Source organism: Macrotis lagotis, chromosome 2, assembly GCF_037893015.1.
Source record: "Macrotis lagotis isolate mMagLag1 chromosome 2, bilby.v1.9.chrom.fasta, whole genome shotgun sequence".
In the NCBI taxonomy this organism is placed as follows: domain Eukaryota; kingdom Metazoa; phylum Chordata; class Mammalia; order Peramelemorphia; family Peramelidae; genus Macrotis; species Macrotis lagotis.
Window position 1 is genome coordinate 262,422,096 of NC_133659.1, and position 26,719 is coordinate 262,448,814.

At 36.4% G+C, this 26,719-nt stretch overlaps 1 protein-coding gene across 1 annotated transcript in view; it reads right to left on the bottom strand.

Annotated features, from left to right (window-relative positions):
- Nucleotides 1-833: 833 nt before the first annotated feature.
- Nucleotides 834-26,719, bottom strand: part of LOC141514903 (rho GTPase-activating protein 32-like) — a 93,454-nt gene continuing 67,568 nt past the window's right edge. Inside the window, 14 exon segments of the mRNA XM_074226073.1 lie at nt 834-941; nt 944-1,307; nt 1,309-3,110; nt 4,546-4,805; nt 4,808-5,076; nt 5,078-5,281; nt 5,283-5,430; nt 5,433-5,507; nt 6,427-6,498; nt 6,977-7,122; nt 8,966-9,146; nt 13,654-13,711; nt 13,713-13,796; nt 14,494-21,116. Coding sequence (XP_074082174.1) covers nt 834-941; nt 944-1,307; nt 1,309-3,110; nt 4,546-4,805; nt 4,808-5,076; nt 5,078-5,281; nt 5,283-5,430; nt 5,433-5,507; nt 6,427-6,498; nt 6,977-7,122; nt 8,966-9,146; nt 13,654-13,711; nt 13,713-13,796; nt 14,494-14,517 — 3,795 coding nt within the window. The 5' untranslated portion in view covers nt 14,518-21,116.

Below are 26,719 nucleotides of genomic sequence, written 5' to 3' on the forward strand. Positions count from 1 at the left end.
CTTGAGAACTGAGAAAAAAGACAGACAGCTTTCATGGGATTCTGATAATAATAATAATAGTAATAATAATAATAATAATAATAATAATAATAAATTTTAAAAATTTTCCCAGGCTGAAGGAACAAATAATTTTTCTTAAATGCTTAAATTAAATTCTTAATAACTGTTTCCTAATTAAAGCATTAATAATTTTCTGACTTTAATTTAGTATACCTGACTCTTAGAAGAGAGGGGTGATTAGATGAGAATGAGCTGATATTTTTGGAATTTCAGTCCATATTTATTGAGGGTAAGTTAAATAGGAACCCAAAGTAGAAATAAAATTCTACCATACTATGTATACCAAGTACCAAGAAAAAAAATAAGACAAGGTTAATTTTACTTAGATGAGAATAAGCTTATATTCTTGGAATGTCAACTCCATATTTATTGGGAGTAAATTTAAGTAGGAACCCAAAGTAGAAATAAAATTCTACCATACTATGTATACCAAGTACCAAGAAAAAAAATGAGACAAGGCTAATTTTACTTAAAAGCAGCAGCATCCACCAATCTCATTCCAAATTTCCTTTCTCTGGTGAATTTGGTCTATGACAAATTGAAGCTTTCCACAATCACTTGGATCTCCTTTAAATGAAACACAGAACAGAGTTTGTGGATGGAGGATGTGGTGATAGGGAGGAGAAAAGATGATAGTTTGTTTCCCTTTCTTATTGGGATATTTTGGTGGTTTTTTAAAATTTTTTGTATATTTTTTAATCTTTTTGGTCATTGAAAAAATAAAACAATCCACTGTCCAGCAGAGGCTGTTTTAACTCTATTGTTCCCAGGGCTCATTCTGCATGGATCTATGTTTCAGGATTCTGCAAGGACAGCTCTGTGGAAAGGAAAGCCCCCTGACCCAGAGCTGTGGCATATGTCCTATTTTGTGGATCGGGAAAAAACCAGGAGGTATGAATGTACCTATTCCTCCTCCTCCTCCTCTTCCTCCTCCTCCAAAACCTCCCCGCTGGTGCTGTGGCATGGGGTGATAATCATCCAGATTCTCATACTGAGATAATACAGTCATATTGCTTTGGCATTTGCCATGCATTTGGTACTGTTACAGGAGATTGGGGTCCCTCTCCATACTTTGTGTACGATGGAGTTTCAGACTGTGACTCTGTTCTGGCTTAGGTGGGGGAACCGACTGTGTGGGATGCTCATCTTCCTTATAGCAGTCTCTTGAGTGTTTCTCAGGGGCGGGGGGTTGCCACAAACACAACCGCTCCAGCTCTTCCGAGGGCCTCACTTCTTTGTGGTTGAGAAGTGTCTTGGCCTACTGTACTATATTTTCCTCCAGCAGGATGATAGCTAGTTGGTTCAGAAGTGTCTGGGATGCCTTTGTCCCCATATTCTAACTGGCCAGTTCCTGGGGGATAAGGAGGCCCATTTTTTGATTTGTATAACTGCCTATGGCTTACTTCCTGGTGCCCCCTATGCTCACAGGGATTGGAGCTCATGTCATGAATTTTCCTGTTCCTGAGGCTGCTTTGCTTCAGAGGGAGAGATGGCTTCTCTGACTGCCCATTGCCATAGCCACCATGGTAATGAGCTCTGTCTATCTCTGGCTCAGGATGCTTTTTACAGAAGCAGTCATCTCCCTCTGGGGTAACTGCCATGGTGGGATATCTTCCTTCCTTCCCTTCTGCCACTGAAAGTAGTCCAGTTTTCCCAGGACCTGATTTGCTCTGTAGATGGATGACATAAATCCCACCCATATCATCCCACACAGCTGGGGTCATGTTGTCATACTGGGACATCACCGGCCCTTTAACCTTTTGCCATGCTCGGCTTTCCCTTCGAATGGACTGCATGCAGTATTTTTCCATGTCTTCCAGGTCCCATGAAGTATACATATGCTTCACATCAGCTGCTGATGTCACATTGGTAAGAATATGTTCATTCCCCGAAAGGTAGCCCACTATGTTGCCCTGGGGATGAGGGGGCAAACCGGGGTACTGGTACAAATTCTTTCCCTGAAGCCTGGGATTGTAGAAATTGAAAGCACAATTGGGTGGGCAATGCAGCGGCCTCGACTGCACCATGCTATAAACATCCACATCATAGAAGGCCCCGTCTGAGCTGTAATAGGGACCAGAAGAACTGGAGTGAGGACTGTACTGGTAGTGAACTCGGCCATTCTCAAAATAAGGCTGTAGCTGAGTTACATGGTAATCTGAACGGGCCTGGGAGGACTGATATGACTTATACTGGTAAAGAGGTCTTGGGCAATAGGATGGCTCATCATCTGGGGGTACTTCTGTCTGGGAAATGGGGACAGAGCAGATCATAGAAGATGGAGGGGCATGGAGGGACTGTGCTCTACGGATGGTGGGGTATGGAGGAATATCTTCAGGATAACAAGCACTCTGAAGAGATGGGCTGACAGAGGCCACATATTCAACCCAGCTGCATGGCTTGGTATGGTACCCAGATGAATTCTTGCTAGGGGGTATATATGTATTATAGCGGGGACTCATGAAACTTGGTATCTCTGATCTGGAACCATAGACTTTGTGCTGCTCAGGTTTTACATGGTGTGGAAGAATACTCTGTGGATGGTACTGACAGGCAGAAGCCAAGCCAAGCCAAGCCAAGCCAAGATGCAAGCAGTTTTCTGCCCCAAAAGAATCAGGTGTGATATCAGGCCTCATATAAGAAGGATAAGTTATTTTCTGAGAGGTATGCTTGGGCTGAGGGGCAGGTGGAGGTAGAGGCAAAGCCTTGTCCATGGAAGCTGATGAAGCAGCGATGAAGGAATGATAATTTGAAGTACTGGCTGCATCTGTATTACTGGAGTATATGGCTGTAGCAATCTTACTATCCATCGTCTTTGGTGGGACTGGCAGGGTGAAGCCTTGGGAGGTGTGCACAGGAAGAGACTCAGAATGCAGATGCAGAGGGAGAGGCCTTGTACCCTCCCAGAGCTTTTCAGGAAAGACTGGGGGTACAGCAGAAGCATAGGGGGCACATCGAGTGGCTGTACTATTATCACAGGGAAAGATGGAAGATGGTTCTGCTCCTCTGGGTTCAGGTGGCTTCTCTGGAGCTGAAGCTACTCCATGAACCTAATGAGAGAGAACAGATATGATGTTATCTACTTTTGTTTTCTTTACTCCTTTTTGGGGGACAAAGCTATAGACTCAATCATAATTGCATGTTTACCTTAACTCCCTAGGTAGTAGCCCAAAATAACAGAAGTAGACTTTTCTGCAGTTGAGAAAAAGGAAGGTCTCCTGCTGCTATTTTAAGAGTGCTGTTATTTTCCTACTTATAGAATGACTTTAACCTTGTTGATTTCCCAATAAAAGTATGTGTGTTTATTTACATATATACATTTCCCCACACTATTACTAATCAATGTATAGTATATTTATCGATCTTAGTTGTCTTGAACACCAAGAACTTTCTGTCAGATATAATATAGTCCAACTATCAAGAAAAAATTGCAAATGGTGACTGACAGCTCTATATGCTGGACCAGTTCACAGGAAGGAAAAGCAAGTAGTTTCTAGGGTGAAATCTAAATCAAAGGCAGAGCTCTCCTCTACTCTAAGAGTTACTTTTGGCATCAGAATGGATAACCATGGGGGCACTATAGTAAGCCAGTGGAAATTCTGGAAATGGCACTTCCTCTGTGAACGAGAAATTTAGGTCCTTGATCAATTCAAAGGACCACAGGATAATTAGCCTCAGAAGGAAGAAAATGCAAAGAGTATCTGATCCAATCCTCTCATTTTGCTGAAAAGGAAACTGAAGCCCAGAGAAGTAAAGGGACCTATCCAAGGACATACAAGTAGCAGGCAGATAAAGGAGAACCTGATCCCCTCACTCTTCCAACTGTCCCAGCTGATTATAAGAAACCTATTACACATACAATAAAAAAATGTAGATTTTAACTTTATTATCCCTATATAGTATTCATTCTTTCAAGATAATACTTGACTATGATCAAAGTTGCTAGTTAAAGTTTTAAAAATGTATCTAATGGTGTTAATTCCATGAGATTTTTTTTAAATTTCTCTAGAGGTTGATAGCTAGATTATAAAATGTCATATTTACATACAAGAAATCTGTTATCCTATTTTTTTGGTAGTTGTAATTGAGCCACAGAGGTTAAATGACTTGCCCAAAGTCACAGTCAATCAGTGGTGGACATGAAGAAAGAACTTGTAAACCCCGATACCTAAAGTCCAGTTTGACTCAATAGACCATGCTTCCTTTGAATTACTATTCAGTGAAGGACCTGAACAGCCTAGGAAGAAAAGGGAGAAGACAACAATCAACCTACAGTGATTTGGTATTAATACTGTCTTTCTTCATTCCCAAAGCAAAACCACTCAATACAGGAATTAGCAAACAGATTCTAATCTGAAATATAAAATACTTTCAGAAGCATTCCATATACAGCCATATCTGAGTGGGATGACACATCACATCTGTTAACAATAAACATACCTTCGGAAAAGGTACATTCCACATCATTTTCCTTCCCCCTCTTACCTTGTGGGAATTATTTAGTCCTATACTGGCTGCTGCTGGTACCTGTCCCACCACTAGTTGCTGCTCTGCTGGTCTCTGAGAAGAATGGGATAGAGGAGGACGGTTAGGTCTGTGGGTGCACTGAAGGGTGGTGACAAGGTCGGCAGAAGGTACAGGTTGACCAACCATATCTGAACTAGTTTCCCTGGTATTTACTTCACTCGACACTGAAGTAGTTGCCATGTAAGCTGTTGGAGCAGGAGTGGTTTTGTCTACAGGGAACCAGGAGGAGGGTGGACTTTGTCCATAGGCAAAATGAAAGGTGGAGTTATCTTTTCTTCAGGTTCTGAGGAAAGCTGTGATTTATCTACAGATGTATCCAGAGGGGAAAGAAGTTGGTCTTGACTGGAACAATGAATATGAGGTTCCTCTTGGTTCCCAAAGGAAACAGTTCGAATATTAGTCTTCTCTGTATTCTCATGCAAAATAAAATGACTATCAGTCTTGTCTGAATCTACAAATGTTGGCATGGGAATTTTGGCCTTTTCTGGTCATATGATCCTGATTTACCTGTGAATCAATTGCGTGGTATGGCTGCTCACCAGATTCAACTGGAATTGCCTCGTATTGGTCCTCAGCCACTGTTACACCCAGCTTAAGCTGGTCATAATTTCCAGAAGGTGTGCTTTGGAGGTGAAGTTGTTCTGATGACATATTAGAATGGAAACAGGTTTTATCTAAAGGAAAACTAATTAAAATTGGACTGTTTATCTTCAGGTGTTGCCACTGTAGTGTCTCTATCATTTGGACAACCACCATGAGAATTCCCTGGTCTCTTCAATGACTGAGTTGAAGCTTGCTGCGCAGATTCTGCCAATGCTAAGGCCAACATACGGGTGGCATTTTTGGAGGCAGTGGTGGTGGGATAATAGAGACTGAACTGACAGGCATGAGATCCTGAGGGGAGTCATGGGCAGTTGCTCCTAGTAGGAAATTGGGAAGAAAAAAATGAGAGTGAAAAGGTAGTCTCTGTTATCCTGAATAGATAGCAAAATATTACCCCTCTGACCAATTAAAAAGAAAGGTGCTTTCCACATCTCACAATGGCCATCCTTGATCTTCTGTCCCACATGCAAAAGCTGTAGAAAGTACAGCTTGTTCAGAAAGAAAACTAAAACAACTTGTCCAGAGGTTTCAATTTCCTCATGGGTGTCTACAGAGAAGGCAGGTACTCTCCCCTGATTTGAAAAAGAATAATCAGAAAACAAAGTCCCTTGAAGGTCAAGTTGCTGCAAGTACTGACAAATGTTGCTAAACAGTCTTATATATAAATCAAAAGAGACAAAGTTGTGCAAAAATCATCCAGTTTCCCAATCACAGATCTTTAGTGATATACTGAATTTTTTAAAACCTTATCATGGAAAGGATAAATGACATTAATTTCAGCATCTATTTTCCTCATCTATAGCAAAAAATACCCTTAGGGTTTTGGACCATACAACCTCTGAAATCTTCAACTTCTAGATATGTGATTAGAAACTGATTTGTTTTATGTAGAATCTTAATTATTTAATAGACAGCACCATCTCCATACAGTGAAACTTAATACACATACAGCTTTATAGCAAGTTTTAATCAGATATTGTTAATCAAGTGTAAAATACTTGAGTTGTATAAGTGCAAACCCAAGAGCAAAGATTAAAGACTGGCAAAACACTGAACCATGAAACAACTTCATCACGACAGGCAACAATAGATCAGAGACAAAGACTAATTAGACAAAGGCTAAATGTTTATCAATAGACTGTCTCAAAGGATATGACTGATATTTGAAAGTATAGAAATACTACTGTATTTTAAAAATTAAATATATTATAGATTATCTAGTGCTTTCATTCTTACCATCAAGTGCATGAAGAGAAATGAGAGATTCTTCACTTTTAGCTGAGCGAAGGGTTCCTTCTGCCCGGCTCCCTAAAGAATCAAAACCAAAACATATATGTATTATTCACAATCTACATATTTGCTGGAACAGGAACACCATTTTTATATACATAATTTTAAGTTAATGAATATCAATATGTCCATCTAGTACTTTATCACATATTCAATTCAGTACCTTGTCTAATCCTGTCTTACAATGTTTTTACACTTATACACTTTATCTATATGAAATCTTAAGGAGAGGGTTGAGGAAGGGAGTGTTGAATGACAGATGATGAATACAATGAAGAATACAGTGCTGCTGTGTTGGACCCAAGGTCATGATTTGCTGACATCAATATAAGGAAGGGAACTCATCTTGTAACATTTGAATTGGTTGATAAAAAAACATCCTCTGGGAGATGCCATGTCCTCCTTGGAATCAGGCCACAGTCTTGGCTCTAAAGAGTACTGAGCTTGAGTTTAAAAAAAATTTTTTTTCACATGAGCTCAAATGAAGGATACTCACCTTTCAGAGCCATTGCTTTGATTTCTGAAGGCTCACTCTCATTACGCTGAAGTTTCTGCTTAGAAACAGATGATGATTTTCCTAAATTGAAAAAGGAACTCCAACTGTCCACAGGAGATTCCTTTATTTTGTTTGGGGGTCTTTTCCTAAGACAATGAAGAGAAGAAATCAATGCTAAGATACTCAAAGATGAGAAACATGGGAAAACCTAAGAAATTTGGAAAATGTTAAACTGAAATAGTTTTAAATATTCCTTAGTCTACTGTGAAGTTAACATTCACCAAGCAAATCAGATATCTGAACAGTAATGAAGAACTCCAGGACAACACTAAAACTTTATAAAATTTAAAAATTATAAAATAAAAAATTTAAATCGACAAGGACTAATTTACCTGGCAGATCTATGGAAAGATGAGCAGTGATTAAGGAAAAGATGGAGAACATCACCAAAAACAAAGTAAATGATTTCGATTACATTAAATTAAAAGCTTTTGCACAGATAAAATCATTGTAACCAAGATCAAAAGAAATGTAGTAAATTGGGGAACACAATCTTTACAACTAATGATTCTGACAAAGAACTCATTTCTAAAATATACAGGGAACTAAGTCATATTTTTAAAACAAAAAAGCCATTCCCCAATTGACAAATGGTTATGCAAAGTATATGCAAAGGCAATTTACAGATGAGGAGATCAAAGCAATCCATAGCCATATAAAAATTGCTCTAAATCATTAATTATTAGAGAAATGCAAATTAAAGCTTCACTGAGGTACTACCTCACACCTCTCAAACTGGCCAACATGACCAGAAAGGATAATGATCATTGTTGGAAGGGATGTGGGAAATCTGGGATACTATTACACTGTTTGGTGGAAATGTGAACTCATCCAACCATTCTGGAGAGAAATTTGGAACTACACCCAAAGGGCAACAAAAATGAGCATACCCTTTGACCCAGGAATACCACTACTGGGTCTATACCCTGAAGAGATGAGGAAAAAGGGTAAAAACATCACTTGTACAAAAATATTCATAGCAGCCCTCTCTGTGGTGGCAAAGAATTAGAAATCAAATAAATGTCCTTCAATTGGGGAATGGCTTAGCAAACTGTGGTATATGTATGTCATGGAACACTACTGTTATATTAGAAACCAGGAGGGATGGGAATTCAAGGAAGTCTGGAGGGATTTTCATTGAACTGATGCTGAGTGAGATGAACAGAACTAGAAAAACACTATACATCCTAACAGCAACATGGGGGTGATGTTTAACCTTGATAGACTTGCTCATTCCATCAGTGCAACAATCAGGGACAATTTTGGGCTGCCTGCAATGGAGAATACCATCTGCATCCAGATAAAGAGCCATGGAGTTTGACCAAATTTCAAGGACTATTCCCTTTAATTTAGAAGAGAAAACCAGATATCTTATTGTCTGATCTTGTTATCTCTAAGAATTTTGTTTCTTCCTTTAGGAGATGATTTCTCTCTCATCATACTCAATTTGGATCAATGTACAACATGGAAACAAAGTAAAGACTGACAGATTGCTTTCTGTGGGGGAGGTGGGGGGAGGGAAGAAAGAATGGGGGAAAAATTGTAAAACTCAAATAAAATTTTAAAAAAATAGATCGAGATGGGATCTTAGCATTATAAGTTCAATCCACTCATTTTACCCATGATCTCACAGCTAGTAAATATCAAGTGTCTGAGGCTGGATTTGAACTCAGGTCCTCATCACAGGTCTAGTTCTCTACCCACTGCATCACACCTAGTTGCCCTTGAAATGGCTTCTTAAATGGAAGAGTATTCAAAGAATGACATTCTATTTTTCTAAAGATAAAAAAAAATAAAGAACTTCAATCCAGGCTGAAGATCACTAGTTTTCTTGGATGCCATACCACACTGAGGATTCATTATGAGTTGCTGGACCCTTCCCTGATTACAGGATTAAAAGCTGAACCTAAATAAAATCAGTTACTTCACCTTTCAAGGGGGAACTCAATTATAGTGTGGAATTTTCCTTGAAGTGCAGCTTTGATATATTTGTTGTTGGACACAGTTGGAGAGCTGACCTGAGCTTGTGTTCTTGCCTGGGCTTCCTCCAAAGTCATTAGTTTGGTGGATGAAGAGGATACCATCAAGGACTTGGGCCTTGAAAGAGAACCTGCAAGTAGAAAGGGAAAATGAGACTTGTTAAAATAGAAAAGGAGGATGTGTCCTGCTTTAAAAAATGTTCAGAATACCAACTCCAGTCAAGAAACATTTAAGCCCCAACAGTAGACCGAATTGTGTTAGGTCCTGGATGATCCCAAGCAGAAAACACCTAAGGCCTTGGTCTCAAGGAGAGTATACTCTGGTTGAAGAGAAGAATGACTCATATACACAAAAAATTAAAATTCTTGTTTGAAAAAACAATTAGTGCTAATCAAGGAAAAGATAATCATTTCTAGTTGAAAGGGGGGAAAGGGGAAGGTGTGAATGAATAAAAGCAAAAGCATTTATTTTACTATATGTAGAACACTAAGCACTGGAGTAAGACCACACTGAGGTAGTTATCAGAAGAGCTTCTTAAAAGAGACTAAGGAAATCTTTTTGGAGGGACTTGGGGGGTGGAGTCAAAATGGCAGCAAAAAGATAGGAAGCTCCAGGAGCTTTTCCTTAAACAATTTTGAATGAAGACTCTAAACAGATCCTAAAGCAACAGAACCCACCAAAAAACCCCAGTGAAACAAACAGCTTTTCAGCCAGATATCTTGGAGGAATTTCAGGAAAAGGTTTATTTCATGGGTCAAAGGGAAGTAAGTGTAGCTCAATGGATGTGGGAGAACTGGGAAGGCAGCAAGGGGCTTTTAGCCAGAGCACTACTAAGGTCTTGGCACAGTTCCTCCCACAATAAAGGTCCCAACTCCAGCTCAGAGAGCAAAGTTTCAAGTCCTGGGAAACTGATCCTTTATTGGGCTGCCCTCCTGGGGATCTCAGAAAAGGAAAGAAGCGACAAAGTGCCTACATCTGAAGCCTCTAAAGGGCTACTGAATAGGTCTAGACTGCAGAAAGACCTCATGAAAGAGGAGCTCAAAAAGCATTTTAAAAATCAAAAAAGAGGGGCAGTTAGGTGGCGTAGTGGATAAAGCCCTGGCCTTGGAGTCAGGAGTACCTGGCTTCAAATCTGGTCTCAGACACCTAATAATTACCTAGCTGTGTGGCTTTGGGCAAGCCACTTAACACCATTTGCCTTACAAAAAAAAAGCCTAAAAAAATCAAAAATGAAAAGAAGAAAAAAATGGAGAAAAGAAATGAGTCATGCAAAAAAATTATGAAAAATTAACTAAAGAAAACAATAATTTTACAAATAAAATTGACCAGCTAGAAAATAAAGTCCACCAACCAGAAAAGGACACAAAAAAGCTAACTGAAGAAAATAAAATCTTAAAAACTAAAATTGGACAAATTAAAATGAGTAACTCTGAGAGACAATAAGATTCCATCAAACAAAACCAAAAGGCTGAAAAAAAAGAAGAATATGTAAAATACCTCTTAGAAAAAATGACTGACCAGGAAAATAGAACTAGGAGGGATTGTTTAGAAATTATTGGTCTACCTGAAAGTATCAGAAATTCAGAAAAAAAGAGCTTGGGCAATAACAAGCAGAAAATTATCATGGAAAACTGCCCTAATATCCTAGAATATGAAGATAAAAATAGAACTGGAAAGAAACCACTGATCACCCTCCCCCCGAAAGAGATTCCAAAATAAAAACCCCAAAGGAATATTTAGCCAAATTTCAGAATTCTCAGTTAAAGGAGAAAATACTGCAAGGAGTCAAAAAAGAAGGAATTCAGATACCAGGGTATCACAGGCAGGATTGCACGGAATTTATCAGTTTTAACATTAAAGGACTGGAGGGCCTGGAATATGATATTCCATAGAGCAAAGGAGCATAGATTCAATCAAGAATCCTGTAAAATTCAGCATATTCTTTCAGGAGAAAGATGAACTTTAAAAACAATAGAGAACTTACTAACTCATCTGATAAACAGACCAAAACTGAACAGGAAATTTGATCTTCAAATATAAGACTTAAGAGAGGTGAGAAAAGTTAAACACAAGGGGAGAAAATGTTAGATAACTCCTGAGAACCATATTTCTCTTAGAACAATTGAAAGGAACATATTTAGACAGGGTATGAGTATAAATTGACTGTGATGTGATTAGCTTTTGAGAATTGTATTCCTATTGGGTCAGTGGAAGGGAAGGTACCTGGAAAGGAAGTGTAGGTATAATAACTGACAGGGATGTGATCAAAATCTTAGCTGTAGTGGGTTGCATTTATATTGGGACAATTGGAGGGAATGCTCTTGAAAACAGGGCATGAGTTTAAACTGTGATGTAAAGGATGCCTTTGGCTCTTGAGAATTGGACTTCTATCAGGACAGTTGAAAGGAATATACTTTGCCAGAGGGTACTGATACAATTAAGATGTAAAAAAGAGGATTATAAGAGAGAGAGAGAAGACATTAGAGAACAAATAATAATACATGATGAGGTACAAAGGACTTATTATAGAAAAGGGAAAGAAGTCCTGAGTAAATCTTATTCTCAACAGATTTGGCTCAAAGACAGTATAACAAATTCTCAAATAGATTGGGAAATTTATCTTATCCTACAGGGAAGTGGGCACAAGGTGAAAGAAAGGAGAAGGTAAGACTGATAAATGGGAAGGATTAAGTAAAAATAAGATAAAGTAAAAAAGGAAGTAAAGGTTAAGTAAGAAAGGGGAGGATTAAGTAAAGGTTGAGTAAAAAAGGGAAATAAAAAGGGTTAAGTAAAAAAAGGGAAGCATTAAATAAAAATAAAGATAAAGTAAAAGTTAAAAAAGTAAAAGGGGAAAGGAAGAAGAAAAGGGAAAAGAATAGGTAGAAGAGAGGACAGATTGAGAGATGTACCAGTTAGAAGCAAAACCTTAGTGAGGAGGGGTAAGGGGAAAAGAGAGAGAAAAAAGTATGAAGAGAGAAGATTGGAAGGCAGGAAATACAGAATTAGTAATCTTAACTGTGAATGTGAATGGAATGAACTCTCACATAAAAATGCAGAATCCTATAATGTATTGTTTATATGAAACATAGTTGAAGCAGAGAGATACACATAGGGTAAAGGTAAAAGAATGGAGCAAAATATATTATGCTTCAGCACAAGTCAAAAAAAATAGGGGTAGCAATCCTGATTTCACTCAAAGAAAAAATAGATCTAATTAAAAGGGATGAGGAAGACATCATAAACCTAAGGCTAGCTAATAGAAATATTTGTGAAATTTTGAGAAACACATCATTTAAGTGGGAAATGGCTAAACAGGTTACAGTATATGAATAGTATAGAGTCCTATTGTTCTATAAGAAATCATGAGCATGGGGTGGCTAGGTGGCACAGTGGATAAAGCACTGGCCTTGGAGTCAGGAGTACCTGGGCTCAAATCTGGTCTAAGACACTTAATAATTACCTAGCTGTGTGGCCTTGGGCAAGCCACTTAACCCCATTTGCCTTGAAAAAACCTAAAAAAAAGAAACCATGAGCACAAAGATTTACTTGAACTGATAATGAGTGAAGTGAACTGAACTAGGAGAACACTGTACATATTAACAGCAGCATTGTGAGGTGATAAACTATGAGGGAAGCAATTTCTCTCAGTAGTTTAGTGATCAAAGACAATCCTAAGAGACCTGTTAAGGAAAATGACATCCACATCCAGAGAACAAGCTATGGATTCTGAATGCGGAGCAAAGCATACTAGATTCACTTTCTAAATCTTCTTTTGTTTTTTCTCTCCTTTGGTTTCCCCCTTTTGTTCTAATTCTTCTTTCACAACATGACTAATAGGGAAATATGTTAAAACTATTGTACATGTACAACCTATATCAAATTGTTTGCTGCTACAGGGAGGAGGGAGGGAAGATAGGTTGGTAAAAAAAAATGTGGAATTCAAAAACTTGCAAAAGAATGATCGTTGAAAACTATCTTTTGCATGTAATTGGAAAAAATAAATTAAAAAGAGAAAACAAAGATTATAATAAACAGAAATGAGACCGAGTTTGAATAGTCTGTTACAAGACTAGAGGATGCTGTGTTCAAAATTACTGATATGGGACACAGAAAAACAACATATAGGCACAGCAAGTAGTTCAATTGAACTATGTGAAAATACTGTGAAGTAAGACTGAAAATGTGAAAGGATGATGCAAGAAAAACAGCTAGGATACTCCATAGGAATGTCCATTGAGACTATTGAGAGTCTCAGTAATCAATGGGATAATGGGAGTGGAAAGAGGGCTAAAGATGAAAGATTTTTTTCAGGGAAGATGAGATAAAATCAACTTCTGGTAGCTTTGGAAACATGTAAATATCACTGCAAAAACTATTTTTTTGATATAATTGTATAAAAAGCTACATGACTAAAAAAAGGGTACGTAAATGCTGCCAAGTTATCCTTTCATGTGGTATTTTCTTTATTCATAGTAAATGGCCTTGGTGTAATGATTCTTCTGTAAAAGAATTAGAAAACTGTCTAACATCATCTCTTTTTCTTCATATAGCAAGGAAAACCGATTTCCCCTTTTTATGCTTTTAGGAGAAGTCACTTTTATAGAGAAAAGTGTGAATCGATACAAGCTTAGTAATACCTGCCCCATCCTGAATGACTGCATTAATTTTGTAACTGAAGAGAACATCCACATGATTAAAGAATAAATTCAACCACCATTGACTGAATTCCCACTTCCATGAAGGCAGCTGTCCCACTGAAGCAAGCAGATTCTGTTTTGATCTGTGGAAAAAAAGTTGCTTTTAGAAATTCACTAAGATAAGCAGACACTGGTATATGAATCATCAAATTATTTAATTCTAAAATTGAAGGATATATATATATATATATATATATATATATATATGTGATTCTGAGACATGACATCTACATCTCATTAAACAAATAAAGCAACTGAAACATAGAGAGGGGAAGTGACGTGACTTGACTTGCCCACTGTCACAATGCTGTAACCTATTCTGAATCCTCTAAATCAATCAAACTTATAGTATCTATACCTATAAAGTGTTAAGTGGGTTTTGTGCTAAGAGCTGGAATGGAATGCAGTAGTAAGTTATAATTCTCTATGTGTTTCAATAACAAAATATTTGATGAAATTTGTATGATAAAGGTAGTACTAAAATGATCTTATATTTCTGACAAGTTTATTGAAGGCAAAAAGTACAAATTACCTTAGAAGATTTGGAGCCCAAACAATTGCAAGGTTCTTGGCATGTATATTTGTGATGGAACAATAATCAGCTAGAAGGGACAAGTGTTTCATTAAGAACTCCAATGTTCTGGAAAATGAAATAAACACACCAACAGTCTGTTAGCAGACTGAAAATATCCATCAATTAGCATTCCATTCCACAAGCAGCAGAATCCCATCAATTGAAATGTATTTCTTCAATTGTAAAGAAGGAAATAAAGAACATACAAAAATGGGGCGGCTAGGTGGCATAGTAGATAAAGCACTGTCCTTGGAGTCAGGAGTACCTGGGTTCAAATCCGGTCTCAGACACTTAATAATTACTTAGCTGTGTGGCCTTGGGCAAGCCACTTAACCCCATTTGCCTTTCCAAAAACCTAAAAAGAAGAACATAAAAAAATGAAAACTTTGCAATCAATTAATTATAAGTCTTAAATAACTGGAAGAAAGGAGTTATAGATACTGAATATAGTTACTGCAACTACTAAAAACTACAGTCAACAATAAAAGAACTGGGAAAATTTGATCAAAATATGCTCAACATTTAGATAACCAGCCATGGTGATCTTTGACTATATAGGTACCTTATTTAATTACAACCAGTCACAAAAATAACACCCAGAAAAAACAGTAGCAGTTAGGTGTCCCTGTGGCTGCCTCATTGAGATTTTCCTCACCTTCCTCCCTGGTCAGCAATTACCTGGGACTATGCTTTTATCATTGTTTAGTCTTTTTTTCTATCAACTCTTCATGACCTCATTTGGGTATTTTCAGTTGTTTTGGTCTGTTTTTTGCAATGATACTAGAGTGATTTGCCATTTCATTCTCCAGCTCATTTTACAGATGAAGAAATTAAGGCAAACAGAGGTAAGCGACTTGCCCAGGGATGCACAGCTAGTCTCTGAGGCTGGATTTGAACTCAGGAAAATGAGTCCTTCTGACTCCAAACCTTGACACACACTCTCTCTCTCTCCATCACCACCTAACTGCTCCCTTATGCCTTTTTTCTGCTCTCACTTTGGCCCTAGGGGTCCAACATGGCAGATATGGCAGTGACAAAGGGAAAAAGGAAGGGTTAAGCTTTTTCCTAAATCTCTAAGGTCATTTTTTCCCTCTTCACTAGTTTCTGCCCAGTGTGTGGCAATAAATGAATGCTTATTCCCTTTCCCCCTCTTCCCATGCTTCAGTTCCTATCCTGTCATCTTGGTCAGAGTCCCTAGTCTTGATCCTTTCTCTTCTCTTCAGGTCCACATGTTGTTTTTTGTGCCTTAAGCTTCACCTCAGATTCCTCATCTCTCATGACTCCTTTTGGAGATGATATTCCTGGGCTAAGAAATTGTTTCAGTTTTCTAAAGGTTGAGAAGTACTTTTTCAAATTGCAGGGGAAGTTGGAGAAGTAAGGAGAAGAGGACAATGTTCTGGTTTCCTCAGGTGGAAAAAGGAATACATTCTCTCATATATGGCAGCCACATTCTTTGATATTAGGATTCCCACAATTTAAGTAATACATGAAGGAGAGTGGGCTAGCATGCTGGACTTAGGGTTAGCAAGATCTGGGTTAAAATTCCAAATACGATGGGGCGGCTAGGTGGTGCAGTGGATAGAGCACTGGCCCTGGAGTCAGGAGTACCTGAGTTCAAATCTGACCTCAGACACTTAGTAAATTACCTAGCTGTGTGGCCTTGGGCAAGCCACTTAACCCCACTCTCTTGCAAAAACTAAAAAAAAAAATCCAAATAAGACAGTTGTGTTGGCCATTTCATCAAGCAACAGTAATTTAGCTCTTGGTTTTTAGAGGGATCTAAATTATAGACTTTTTCTCATGTTAAAGGTAGCAAAATGGGGGCACAGAAGTAGTAGAGTTATTATTCTGAAATTGAGAGGTGACAGGAAGTACTGTTCCCTGTATCTCAATCTTCAAAGGAGTCAGTGTAGATTTCACAAGAATCCGCAAAGTGACCTAATAAAAATGATAATTTTGTCCCTCTTGATCAATAACAGTAATAATTTTATATGCTTTTCATATGCTATATTATCTGATTTTTCACAAAAGTCAGTTAAGTTGGTACTATTATTCATGTTTTTCAAATAAAAAAAACCATGGTTAAGAGTATTTAAATCAAGATCTTAAACCAACTTAAACTTTGCTGAGTAAATAAAAGCTCTTAGTTAGAGGATTAGATGGACTGCAGGATAAGAGACCCAAACAATCAATGAATCTAACCCCTCTCATTTTCATTTTGAGGTAACTGAGGGCCAGAGTTCACATGAGGTAACTTGTTCAAGGTAAAATAGGTGATATAAAGAAAGCTGGAATCTGAGCTCAGGTCTTTCCTGACTTCAAATCCTGAATCCTTTCTATTGAGCTATCCTGCCTCCATAGGATTGGGAGACTTAATTCTGCAGAACAAAGGGATTTTTTTTCCTGTGACAAAACCACTATTTTGCAAGACTGCATAAATTCACTGGGTGTGGTGGTACATGCCTAATCTGAGTTACCAGGAGGCAGAAACTATCTGATCTCTAGTGCTCAGGAATTCTGAGCTATAGTGGTCTATATCAACTGGGTGTTTGAACTAAGTTTTGTATCAGGATGGTGATCCCTCGGGAATGAGGAGGCCACCAAGTTGCCTAAGGAGGGATGAATTGGACTAAGATGGGTTCAAATTATTGTCTTTGGATAATTCAAAGAGTGGTTGTAGTAGAGAATTAAAAACCTTAGGAGTAGGAACACACCAGTTTGACTTGAATAAAGAATGCATGAAGAAGTGACAGAGATAGGGACTAAACCTGTAATTCCATTGGTATTAAGAACTTCTGGGAAGAAAACTCCCTCTTATGAATGCAGGTTAACACCATTTTTGCCATATACAGATACTTAATCTTGGTTTCTGATAAAACATTACATCAATAACTGTGCTTATTTACCTCCTCAAAGTATCCTTGCGGACCAAATCAGAAAATATATATGTTAAAAGACTTTGAACAACTACAGAATAGTATACAAACACAAGATCTTAGTACTGTATATGAATCTGATAACTTCAAATTCTTACCTATCTATATTAATCAAGAAGCATTTATTCTGTTCTACACACTGAGTAAGAAGTCTCTCTGCTTTGAGGAGTTTATATTCTGAGCAAGATAACAAGCACAAAAATAGGTACAGAGTTAAGGAACTATTTTTAGAGTAAGATGCTATCTTACTGCTTCTATATGTTGTAAGGCTCTCTACTCCCAAGAAAGAAGGAAGTTGGGGCTGCTAGGTGGCACAGTGGATAGAGAGCACCGTCCCTGGAGTCAGGAGTACCTGAGTTCAAATCCAGCCTCAGACACTTAATAATTACCTAGCTGTGTGGCCTTGGGCAAGCCACTTAAGCCCATTTGCCTTTAAAAAAACCTAAAAAAAAGAAAAAAGGAAGTTTAATACAGCTGAGTTTAAAAATGTAATCACAGGGAGCAGGCTTATATGTAAGACTGTGGGAAACTAAGGCTATATATATCCTCCAGGAATTGTCTGTTGCAAGCGTCCACCGATTTCCTTTCTGATGTCATCTTTCCTAGAGAGAAGTAGCATTAGTTGAAGGTCAGAAAGTGTGGAAGCTTTGTGTCTATCAGAGGTAGAGTCATTTGGTTAATACACACACAGACACACAGACACACAGACACGAGACTTTCTTGCCTATCTTTCTGTTTTATCATTTGTCTCAGGGATGGTGTGATATGTTGCTAAATAGAGCTTCTTTTCTGCTGAGAAAATTAGTGTTGATTCTTTCTAAACCTATATAAATAAAGAGCCAAATCTTTCAACTACTTCTTCCTTTTGTGTGGTCTGTTTCTTGTGTCAGAGAATGCAGAAAACTTGGTGGCAGGAAGAATCAGGAGACCTGGGAAGGAATCAGACTAAACACTGCCACATTTTAATTACATAACATAAAAAGTCACTTAAACACTCTCTGTAAAATGAGGGGACAGTCTTGATGTCCCACAAAGTCTTTCCAGTTCTAAATATGTTCCCATGAAGCTGCTTCAGAAGGAAAGATTATCAGCATCTGAGAAGACTGGGAAAAGCCAACTAAAAAAGGTAGAATTCAATAAGGATTTGTGAAGGAAACAGTAGTTGGAAAAAGAACATTCAAGGAATAGGACTTAAACTTCTAAAAAGGGCATGTAGGTGAGAATATATGTATGAGGGATAGCAAGCTGTTTCCTACAGTTGGACTATTAAACCCTTGGCAAGAAGAACTGTCTAAAAAGACTAGAAGACAGATTATACAGAGGAGTTTGCTTAACCCTAGAAGGAAGGAAATAATCATTTATATAGTCTCCCATAATGCTAGATATTGTGTTATGAATAGATCCTAGAGGTAATGAGAATCATTGGAATTTAATGAATAAGTAATGCAATGATCAGAAGTATGTATTGGGAAAATACTATGGCAAAGAAAGTAAAGTAAAGTAAAGTAAAGAAAGACCCAAGACATGAAGATTAATTAAAAGACTATCAGTGAGACCCTGATGGAAACTATGTAGAGGTGGACAAAAAGAGACCTGTGTTGACATATTAAATGGCAAACGAAACTAAAAGATTTGGCAACTGATTTGATATATGAGTGAGTGAGAGTGAAGAACTGAAGATAATTGTGATGTGAACCTGGTTGACTGGAAGGATGATGGGTGCCCTCGATAGTAATAATGAAGTCTGGGCAGTGAGGAGCCACAGTGAATAGACCACTAGCCTTGGAGTCAGAGCAGCACTTCAAATTCAGTCTCAGATACTTTCCACTTAATAGCTGTGTGACCCTGGGCAAGTCATTTAATTCTGCTTGCCTCACATCCAGGGCCATCTCCAGTTGTCCTGATCCATATCTGGCCACGGGCCCCAGATGACTATGGAGGAAAATATGAAGCTGATGACCTAGCACAGTACCTCCTCACTCAAACCAATTCCTGGCATCACTTCCCTGTGTCATGGTCTTCAAAAATGAAGCATAAGCATTATTAATGAAGGCTAGAGGGAAAAGAAATAATTTTATTTTGGACATAAGCAGTTGGTGATATTCTACTGGAAGCTGGAGGAAAAAAGAATGATTATAGAGTTCTGGGAATCAGTTATATAGAGATGGAAATTAAATCCATAACAGCTAATAAGGTCATTAAGAGAGTACAGAGAAAAAAGAGGAGGGGTCACTCACAGTCAATGGACATGGTATGGTTGAAGATTCAGTAAAGAAGACTAAGAAAGAATGGTCAGATATGGGGGAAGAGGATGATGTCAGAAGGATGTAAGATAAGAAAATGGGAGAAGAAGTTCCTGATGAATAACCCTGACTTTTTTGCTGAAATATGAAATACAGCACCTGAGAGAATAAGGAGAGACATAGGAGAGTTGAGGACAAAAGAGAAAGTCTAGAACAGCTGCTGGAGTCAATGGAAGAGTAAATCACTTTATATCCAAGGAAGTAAATTGAATAATTACATAAATATTTTCTAGAAAATGAACAATATTTATGTAAAATTAAAATGATAAAACGTTTAAAAGGAGACATTTCAAAAAATCTGTGTTTTCTTCAAAATGCTGAAGTCAAATAACAAAAAAATCAATTCAACCATTAAAAAGCTTATTTCTAATCAAGTCCAGAAAAAATTACTTTTGGACAATTTTTTTAAAGTGAGCTAGTCAAAAAAGTTAATTTTAGATATCACTAGGCCTATTATTTGGTATTTTAAACTATTACTTGGTATTTTAAACACAAGGCAAGAACTGTAATGTGGAGGGGGAGTTGTTGGATGACATCATGAATTTTTATTAGCCATTCTTCATCTGTTGCTGCAGAAACTGCATCCTGTAACACAAAGACAGAGAGATAAATACATCACTGAATCTTGCTGAAAGAAATTATTAACTGAAGCTCTTCAGACCCAGTTCAGTTTTCAGATTGGGTTTCTTTACCCTCATAATACTGAATTGGAAACATACAACATATTAATAAAAAAAGATTTATACTTATATGATCACTGAAACTGATAAAAATACAATCATAAAAGCTAGATGAAAAATTCTGTGGGACATTAAGTTAGATATCCAAAAACAGAGACTAAAAAAACAAAAAACAAAAAAACAAAACCTGCTGAAACAGCAAGGATTGTGAATGGCAATGAACATTAGTGGAAAAATAAGGAAAACTTTCAGCTAAGCCTCAAGTTTGGCTCTAAAATCATTACTTGCATTTGGCCAAACCAATTAGTTTGTCTTCTGTCTTTTAAACAACCTATAATAAAGTTTCCAAATTAAAAAGACTTACTTCCAAATCAGCAAGGACTTACTGAGAATTTCTCATACAGCTGGTAAGTGAGAAGAGGGTTTGGGAGTTCTCGAAAATACAGCTTACAAAGGGAACCAACAGAATGTATATCTTGAACATAAGTTTCTTTCATCAGGTCGGGAATATGTTCACATGAAACAAACCTCTTAAAAGAAATCTGACTCAAAAAAACCCAGAAAGAAAAGCCAAGAGAATCTACCTCCGGATTTGTCTCCAGCAGGAGCTGTGGCTGAATTCGGGTGGATGAATCTGGGCCCAGAGGAAGGATCAGCCCCGATCAACCAGACTAGCAGCTGAATTGGAACTGGGACTCTGAAGGCCCGAGAGCTGGACCTGCTGGATCAGAGGTGGGGCTGGACCTCGGGGGTGTGAGTCTATGGGGGAGTAGAGGCGCTGGTGCTGGTGCTGGAGCTGACCCCTGGAGATCCCTAACAGGGCTGGGGGTAGAATTCTGGAGCAGGGGAGCAGCAGACACCATCCCTGGGCTCCTGTGGTTTGAGTCCCATTACAACTCAGACTTCTCCCCTAACAAACAAATGCAAACAAAAGAGAAATCCTGAAATTGAAAGAGTTTAATACAAACTGAAAAAAAAATAATAAATAAGAATAAGCTCTGTTTGAAAAAGCAATAAATTTGGGAAGCTAGGTGGTGCAGTGGATAAAGCATCAGCCCTGGAGTCAGGAGTACCTGGGTTCAAATCCAGTCTCAGACACTCAATAATTACCTAGCTGTGTGGCCTTGGGCAAGCCACTTAACCCCATTTGCCTTGCAAAAAAAGCCCTTAAAAAAAGCAATAAATTATATAAGCCATTACCAAACTGATTTAAACAGAAAATTACTAGTAACAAAAATGAAAAGTGTAAATTCAAAACCAATGATGATGAAGCAAAAGAAATTATTGGCCAAATTATATGTCATTAAAACTGAAAATCTAAATGTAATGATTATTTATAAAAATATGAAATGTCCAGATTAATAGAATGAGAATAGAGGACTAAAAAATACTAAATCTTAGAAAAAGAAGTTGTACTAGTCATAAAAGAACTCACAAAGCAGGGACAGCAAATAAAAGCCAGAACTAGATGGTATTTACAATCAAATTCTACCAAATATTTAAAGAACAATTTGAATATTATAAAAGCTGTTAAAAAATAAGGAAAAGAAAGTATCCTACTAAATTCCTTCCACTATACATATATAAACTTGATACCTAAACAAGAAAGAGTTCAAAAAAGGGAAAAACATCAAAGTAAAAACCATAGGTCAAACCATAGGTCACCATCCCCAACAAATCTTAATGGAAAAATGTTAAATAAAATATTAGCAAATAGAATACAGTAACATGTCATAAAGATTATGTACTATAATCAGTCTAGATTTATGGCAAGATTGTATAGTTATATCAACAGAAGTAAAACTATGAGCATAATTGACCATACTATTAACAAGCAACAAAATCTATATGATTGCTTTACTAGATGCAGAAAAAGTTTGATAAGTTATAATGCATATTACCATTTAAAACACTAGAAAGATAAGAATAAATAAATTTCTTTAACTTAAACATTATGCATGGGTTTTGTTTTTCTTTCTTTCTCAATAGGAATCAAGGGAATATGGGGTGAGGGGTGAGGGTGCAAGAAGATGAGAGAGAACAAAGTCAGAACTCCAGGAAAATAAAATTTAATTTAAAAAAATGAAGTTCTTCACAAAACTGTCTGACATTTTAAAAGAACAGAGTCTCTTTCATATAATCACAAAACATGCATAGCTATATCAAAGGGTATTTGAATAAAAAAGAAAAAAATTATTCCTTTCAAGTGATAAGGATGAAGTAAAATTCATTTTATAACAAAATTTTTCACCATAAACTACTACTTCTAGTAGGTATCTTAAAAAATGGACAGAAAAATAAAACAATGCAAAGTCCTCAAATTCACACTCTGATCCAGTAAATAAAATAAATCCATCCATAAGAAAGTTAAAACTATGGATATTAAATTTATAAAATATTTTCCAGTTCAAAAAACACTACCATACAAATGAAATAGAAATAAAGGTCTCATTGTTAAACATTTGGGAACCCTTCAGAAGAAATTATGATGTTTCTTTCAAAAATTCATAATTTTTCTAAATATAAGTGGATAAAGAATCCCTATATGATATAATTGGTTTTACAATTGAATAAGAACAGTAGTGAAGCTGGTTTATGCTAGTACACAGAAATGAAATGTTTGAACCTGAGTATCTCCTTCTGCATTAGTTAAGGATGAATAAAGAATATTCTAGTTATCAAAATGATAGTGATTTCAATATCATTTAAAATATATAGGTAAAACTAGAACTTATAATGTAATTGTTATAAAGAAAAATATTAATCTCAATATTTCAAGACAAATTGTAACATTTGTTACAAAATGCATCTCAAATAGAGAAACTACACTGAAAAATAAGATTACATATTACCATATCGTTATTTTATGAAAATAAAATAATAAAAGATATTATCAATTCTATATTTTGGTCCAAATGTCTATTGAACATGATAAAATGGACTCTCATTAAGGGACTTTTGCAAGCATGACAGTTCCTAAATAATAAAAGGTCCTGAATGTTTCCCAGTGTTTGAATACATGAAAGGTAAACTTCATATTTAATATCTAGGAGAGTCTCAAGAACAAACACAAAAAGTTTACATGATAGTATTAATCTTATTAAAATCCTTGAGAACATATTATAGATGAGAAAAGATAAAAACTAGTTTGTCAGGGTAAATCAGAAGCAGAGAGGAGATTAAGACTTTATTCTTACTTTGTTCCCAAATAATACTTAAAACCTATTGGCCATCTTAATCTAAATTCCAATTTTTAATCTAAATTTCAGGACTTCAGTAAACCCTCCCCCCCAAAAAATAATCTACATTTGATAAGAGGCTAAATAGTAAAAGATAATTACTACTACAACATACAAACAGAAGGTTTCACAGTAAAAGTTAAGTTTCATTAAGAGAGATCATGGAGAACAAGCTTCTCCTGGGCTCAGCTGGGAATTTCTATGAAAAAATGCAGAAGCTAGGCTTGCACTAAGCAATTTCAAATTTTCATGCAATTAGAGAAAGAAAACAAAAACAAAGAAGGTAAAGGAAAGAAAATGAAATTCAAAGTTAATTTTCAGAACCTAATGAAAATGGTCATCACTAGTTAGTGATTAACTAGGTTAGGCTATAACCCTATAAAGTACCAATATATTGATTACTTTAAGGAAGAACAACGGAAAAAAGTGAGTTATATTCCTATATGGTTGATTTTCATCAATAAATATTCTGACTGCCATTTGCTGTGTACTGATATATCTTTTTTGTGTGCATTCAATGGGTTTCTGTCTTGTATTTAAGGAAATATAGAAGTTAATTCTTGATTATATGAATTGAGAATAGGAATTGTAATAGAAATAATATTAATGAATAATCCAAAAATAATTTCTCTTATATTTTTTCCTGCTACTCTACAAGATTTATAATCCTAATTTATTGTCTTAAAGACATGCTTGAGGTCCAGAGAAGTTACTGGCCTTGTTAATGGTCAGTATCAAATATTATAACTTTACTCAAATCATCCTAGCTACCAATCTAGAGCTACATGTACTATGCCACGCTGTATCTTTAGTTTTGATAACCATGTACTATATATACACATACTTTGGTGGTACATGAATAGAGTAGAGACTACAGATCCTAGAATTGAAAGGAAGCTTTTTGGAGTAATCTATTCCTTTTCCCATTTCACCCCCACTCATATATGCCCACAATGTTCCAATAAGACTGGAGATCCTCCAAGTAGCCTTTTGCTCTGAGAGTTATATATATATTTCACTCTGGGATTATAATGAAGTTGTGCTAAAGCTGGTTTAATTTCCAAGGTTGACTGCAAAGGACTAATAAGTCATTCATTCAATACATTTTAATTTATGTTAGAATGGGGGGGTGGAAATCAGGTTTAGAACAGTTCTTGACTTCTAAAAAACACCCAATAGTACATACCCTTTAAAATTCAGTAAATGAAAATTGGCATAGAAATCAGTTCAGTGATTTTAACAGTAACAATAATGATGTTTCTTCATGCAGTTATAGCAAAGAAGAGTATAGATTTACATATAAAAATTGAAGATTGGCCATGTTTGTTATAATGGAAATGCTATTGGGAGTTGGAGTCAGCTCTAAGTTCTATCTTGTTTCCTACCCAGAAGGACTTCTGGTAAATCACTTAAATTTCTCTGAGTTTCAATTCCTTTTCAATGGAAAAAGGAAGCTGGATAGTCCTATTAAGGCCCTATTACAAATAAAAATATATGATTCTATGATGAAATTCTTTGATTTTCTTAAAAAAACTGAAATTATTTTAAACTTTTTATATTAAGTGACATGTTTATAATAATGCAAAATAATTAATAATAAAGAACTGGTCCCTGTTTTATGACAAAGAAAAAAGATACCATCAGAGAGAAAGTGCTATGAAAACCAAAGGAGATAGTTAATTTTTTATTACATGGAGTTTAAGTGGGGTTTCTTTTCTTTAATGGAAGTTTTTAATGAAAAACCTTCCTCCAGCATGGAACTTAATAGAAACCAGAGCTGTCATCTTTTTTATGCCCACTCTTCTGAGAGGGAGAGAGAAAGAAAAGAGAAGAGGGAAAGGAAAGTGGAGAAGGAAGAAGAGAATCATGAGGAAGAAAAGGAAGAAAGAGATAAAGAAAAAAAAGGGGGAAGAAATGGATTCCAGGAGAGACTGGGAAGATACAATTCAAAAAAAGATATGGTTAAATAAGAATCTACTGGGACAAAGGATAAACTTCATGATGGTTTATTCAAAATACTATTTGGTTTCCTAACTAATCTAAGAAATATATGGCAATGCTAGTTAGAGATTCCATTAGTAATTATTTCATTAACAGATAAATAAATATTTTTTAAAAAGGCACTTATGGGGTGGCTAGGTGGCAGCAGTAGATAGAGCACTAGCCCTGGAGTCCAACCTCAGACACTTAATAATTACCTAGCTGTGTGGCCTTGGGCAAGCTACTTAACCCTATTACCTTGCAAAAATTTTTAAAAAAGCAACTTCCAAGGAAAAACTTTAATGGAGAACTTTTGTTTTGCAAAGTATAAAAGACTGTAAACTGTGAATTGATATTATTATTAATTAAAATAGCACCATCCACTAATATAATGATTTGATATCATATTACTGATATCAACACTGTTTTCCTTTCCATGACAGCAAACCACTGTACATTTTGGTAATGCCATGAAAAAGAGAATTTTCCATAGTTGGATTAGCTACATAATATTATGGGGACCCTAAAATTTTTCAACAGTTCCAAACTTTAGGTGCTTCTTTTAGTTTTAGAATCTCACTGACAGATGGCGATGTTAATAATAAAAAAGAATCTACATTTTGTTTCTAAGGAAGGCGAAGACAATTTACAAACTGTGTGAAGCAAGTCTAAAGTCTGAGAAATGATGCAAATTTTTTTTGAAATATATTAAGATTATAATCTTGTGCCTATTCAAAATAGTATCTCAAGAAAGGGCAAAAACAGAGAAAGAAAAGGACAGGTAAATTTCACTAATAAATATTGATACAAAAAACTGCAATAACATACTACAAAACAGTACAGCAATATATACACACAAAGATGAAATGTCACTATGACCAGATAAGATTCCCACCAAGAATGTAGGACTAGTTAAATATTAAGAAAACGATCAGTATAAATGACTACATTAATAACAAAAACAAGATAAACCATATGATTACTTCATTCAGAGGACTGAAGAACTCAAGAGTAGACTGAATCACATTTTAAACCAAATGTCCCAAAGGACATAAGTTCAGCAACTTCAAAACAGAATTGATCTCTCTCTCCCTTCCAAATCTTCCTCTTTATAAAACTTCACTATTTCTGTTGAAGGCACCATCAATAACACTAGCCACCTAGATTTCTAACTTAGGCATTATCTCTGACTCTTCACTCTCCTTCACCCCATACATTAAGTTAGTTGCTAAATCTTGCCATTTCTACTGTCACATGTATGATACATGACCCTTTTTCTTCACTGATGCAGATA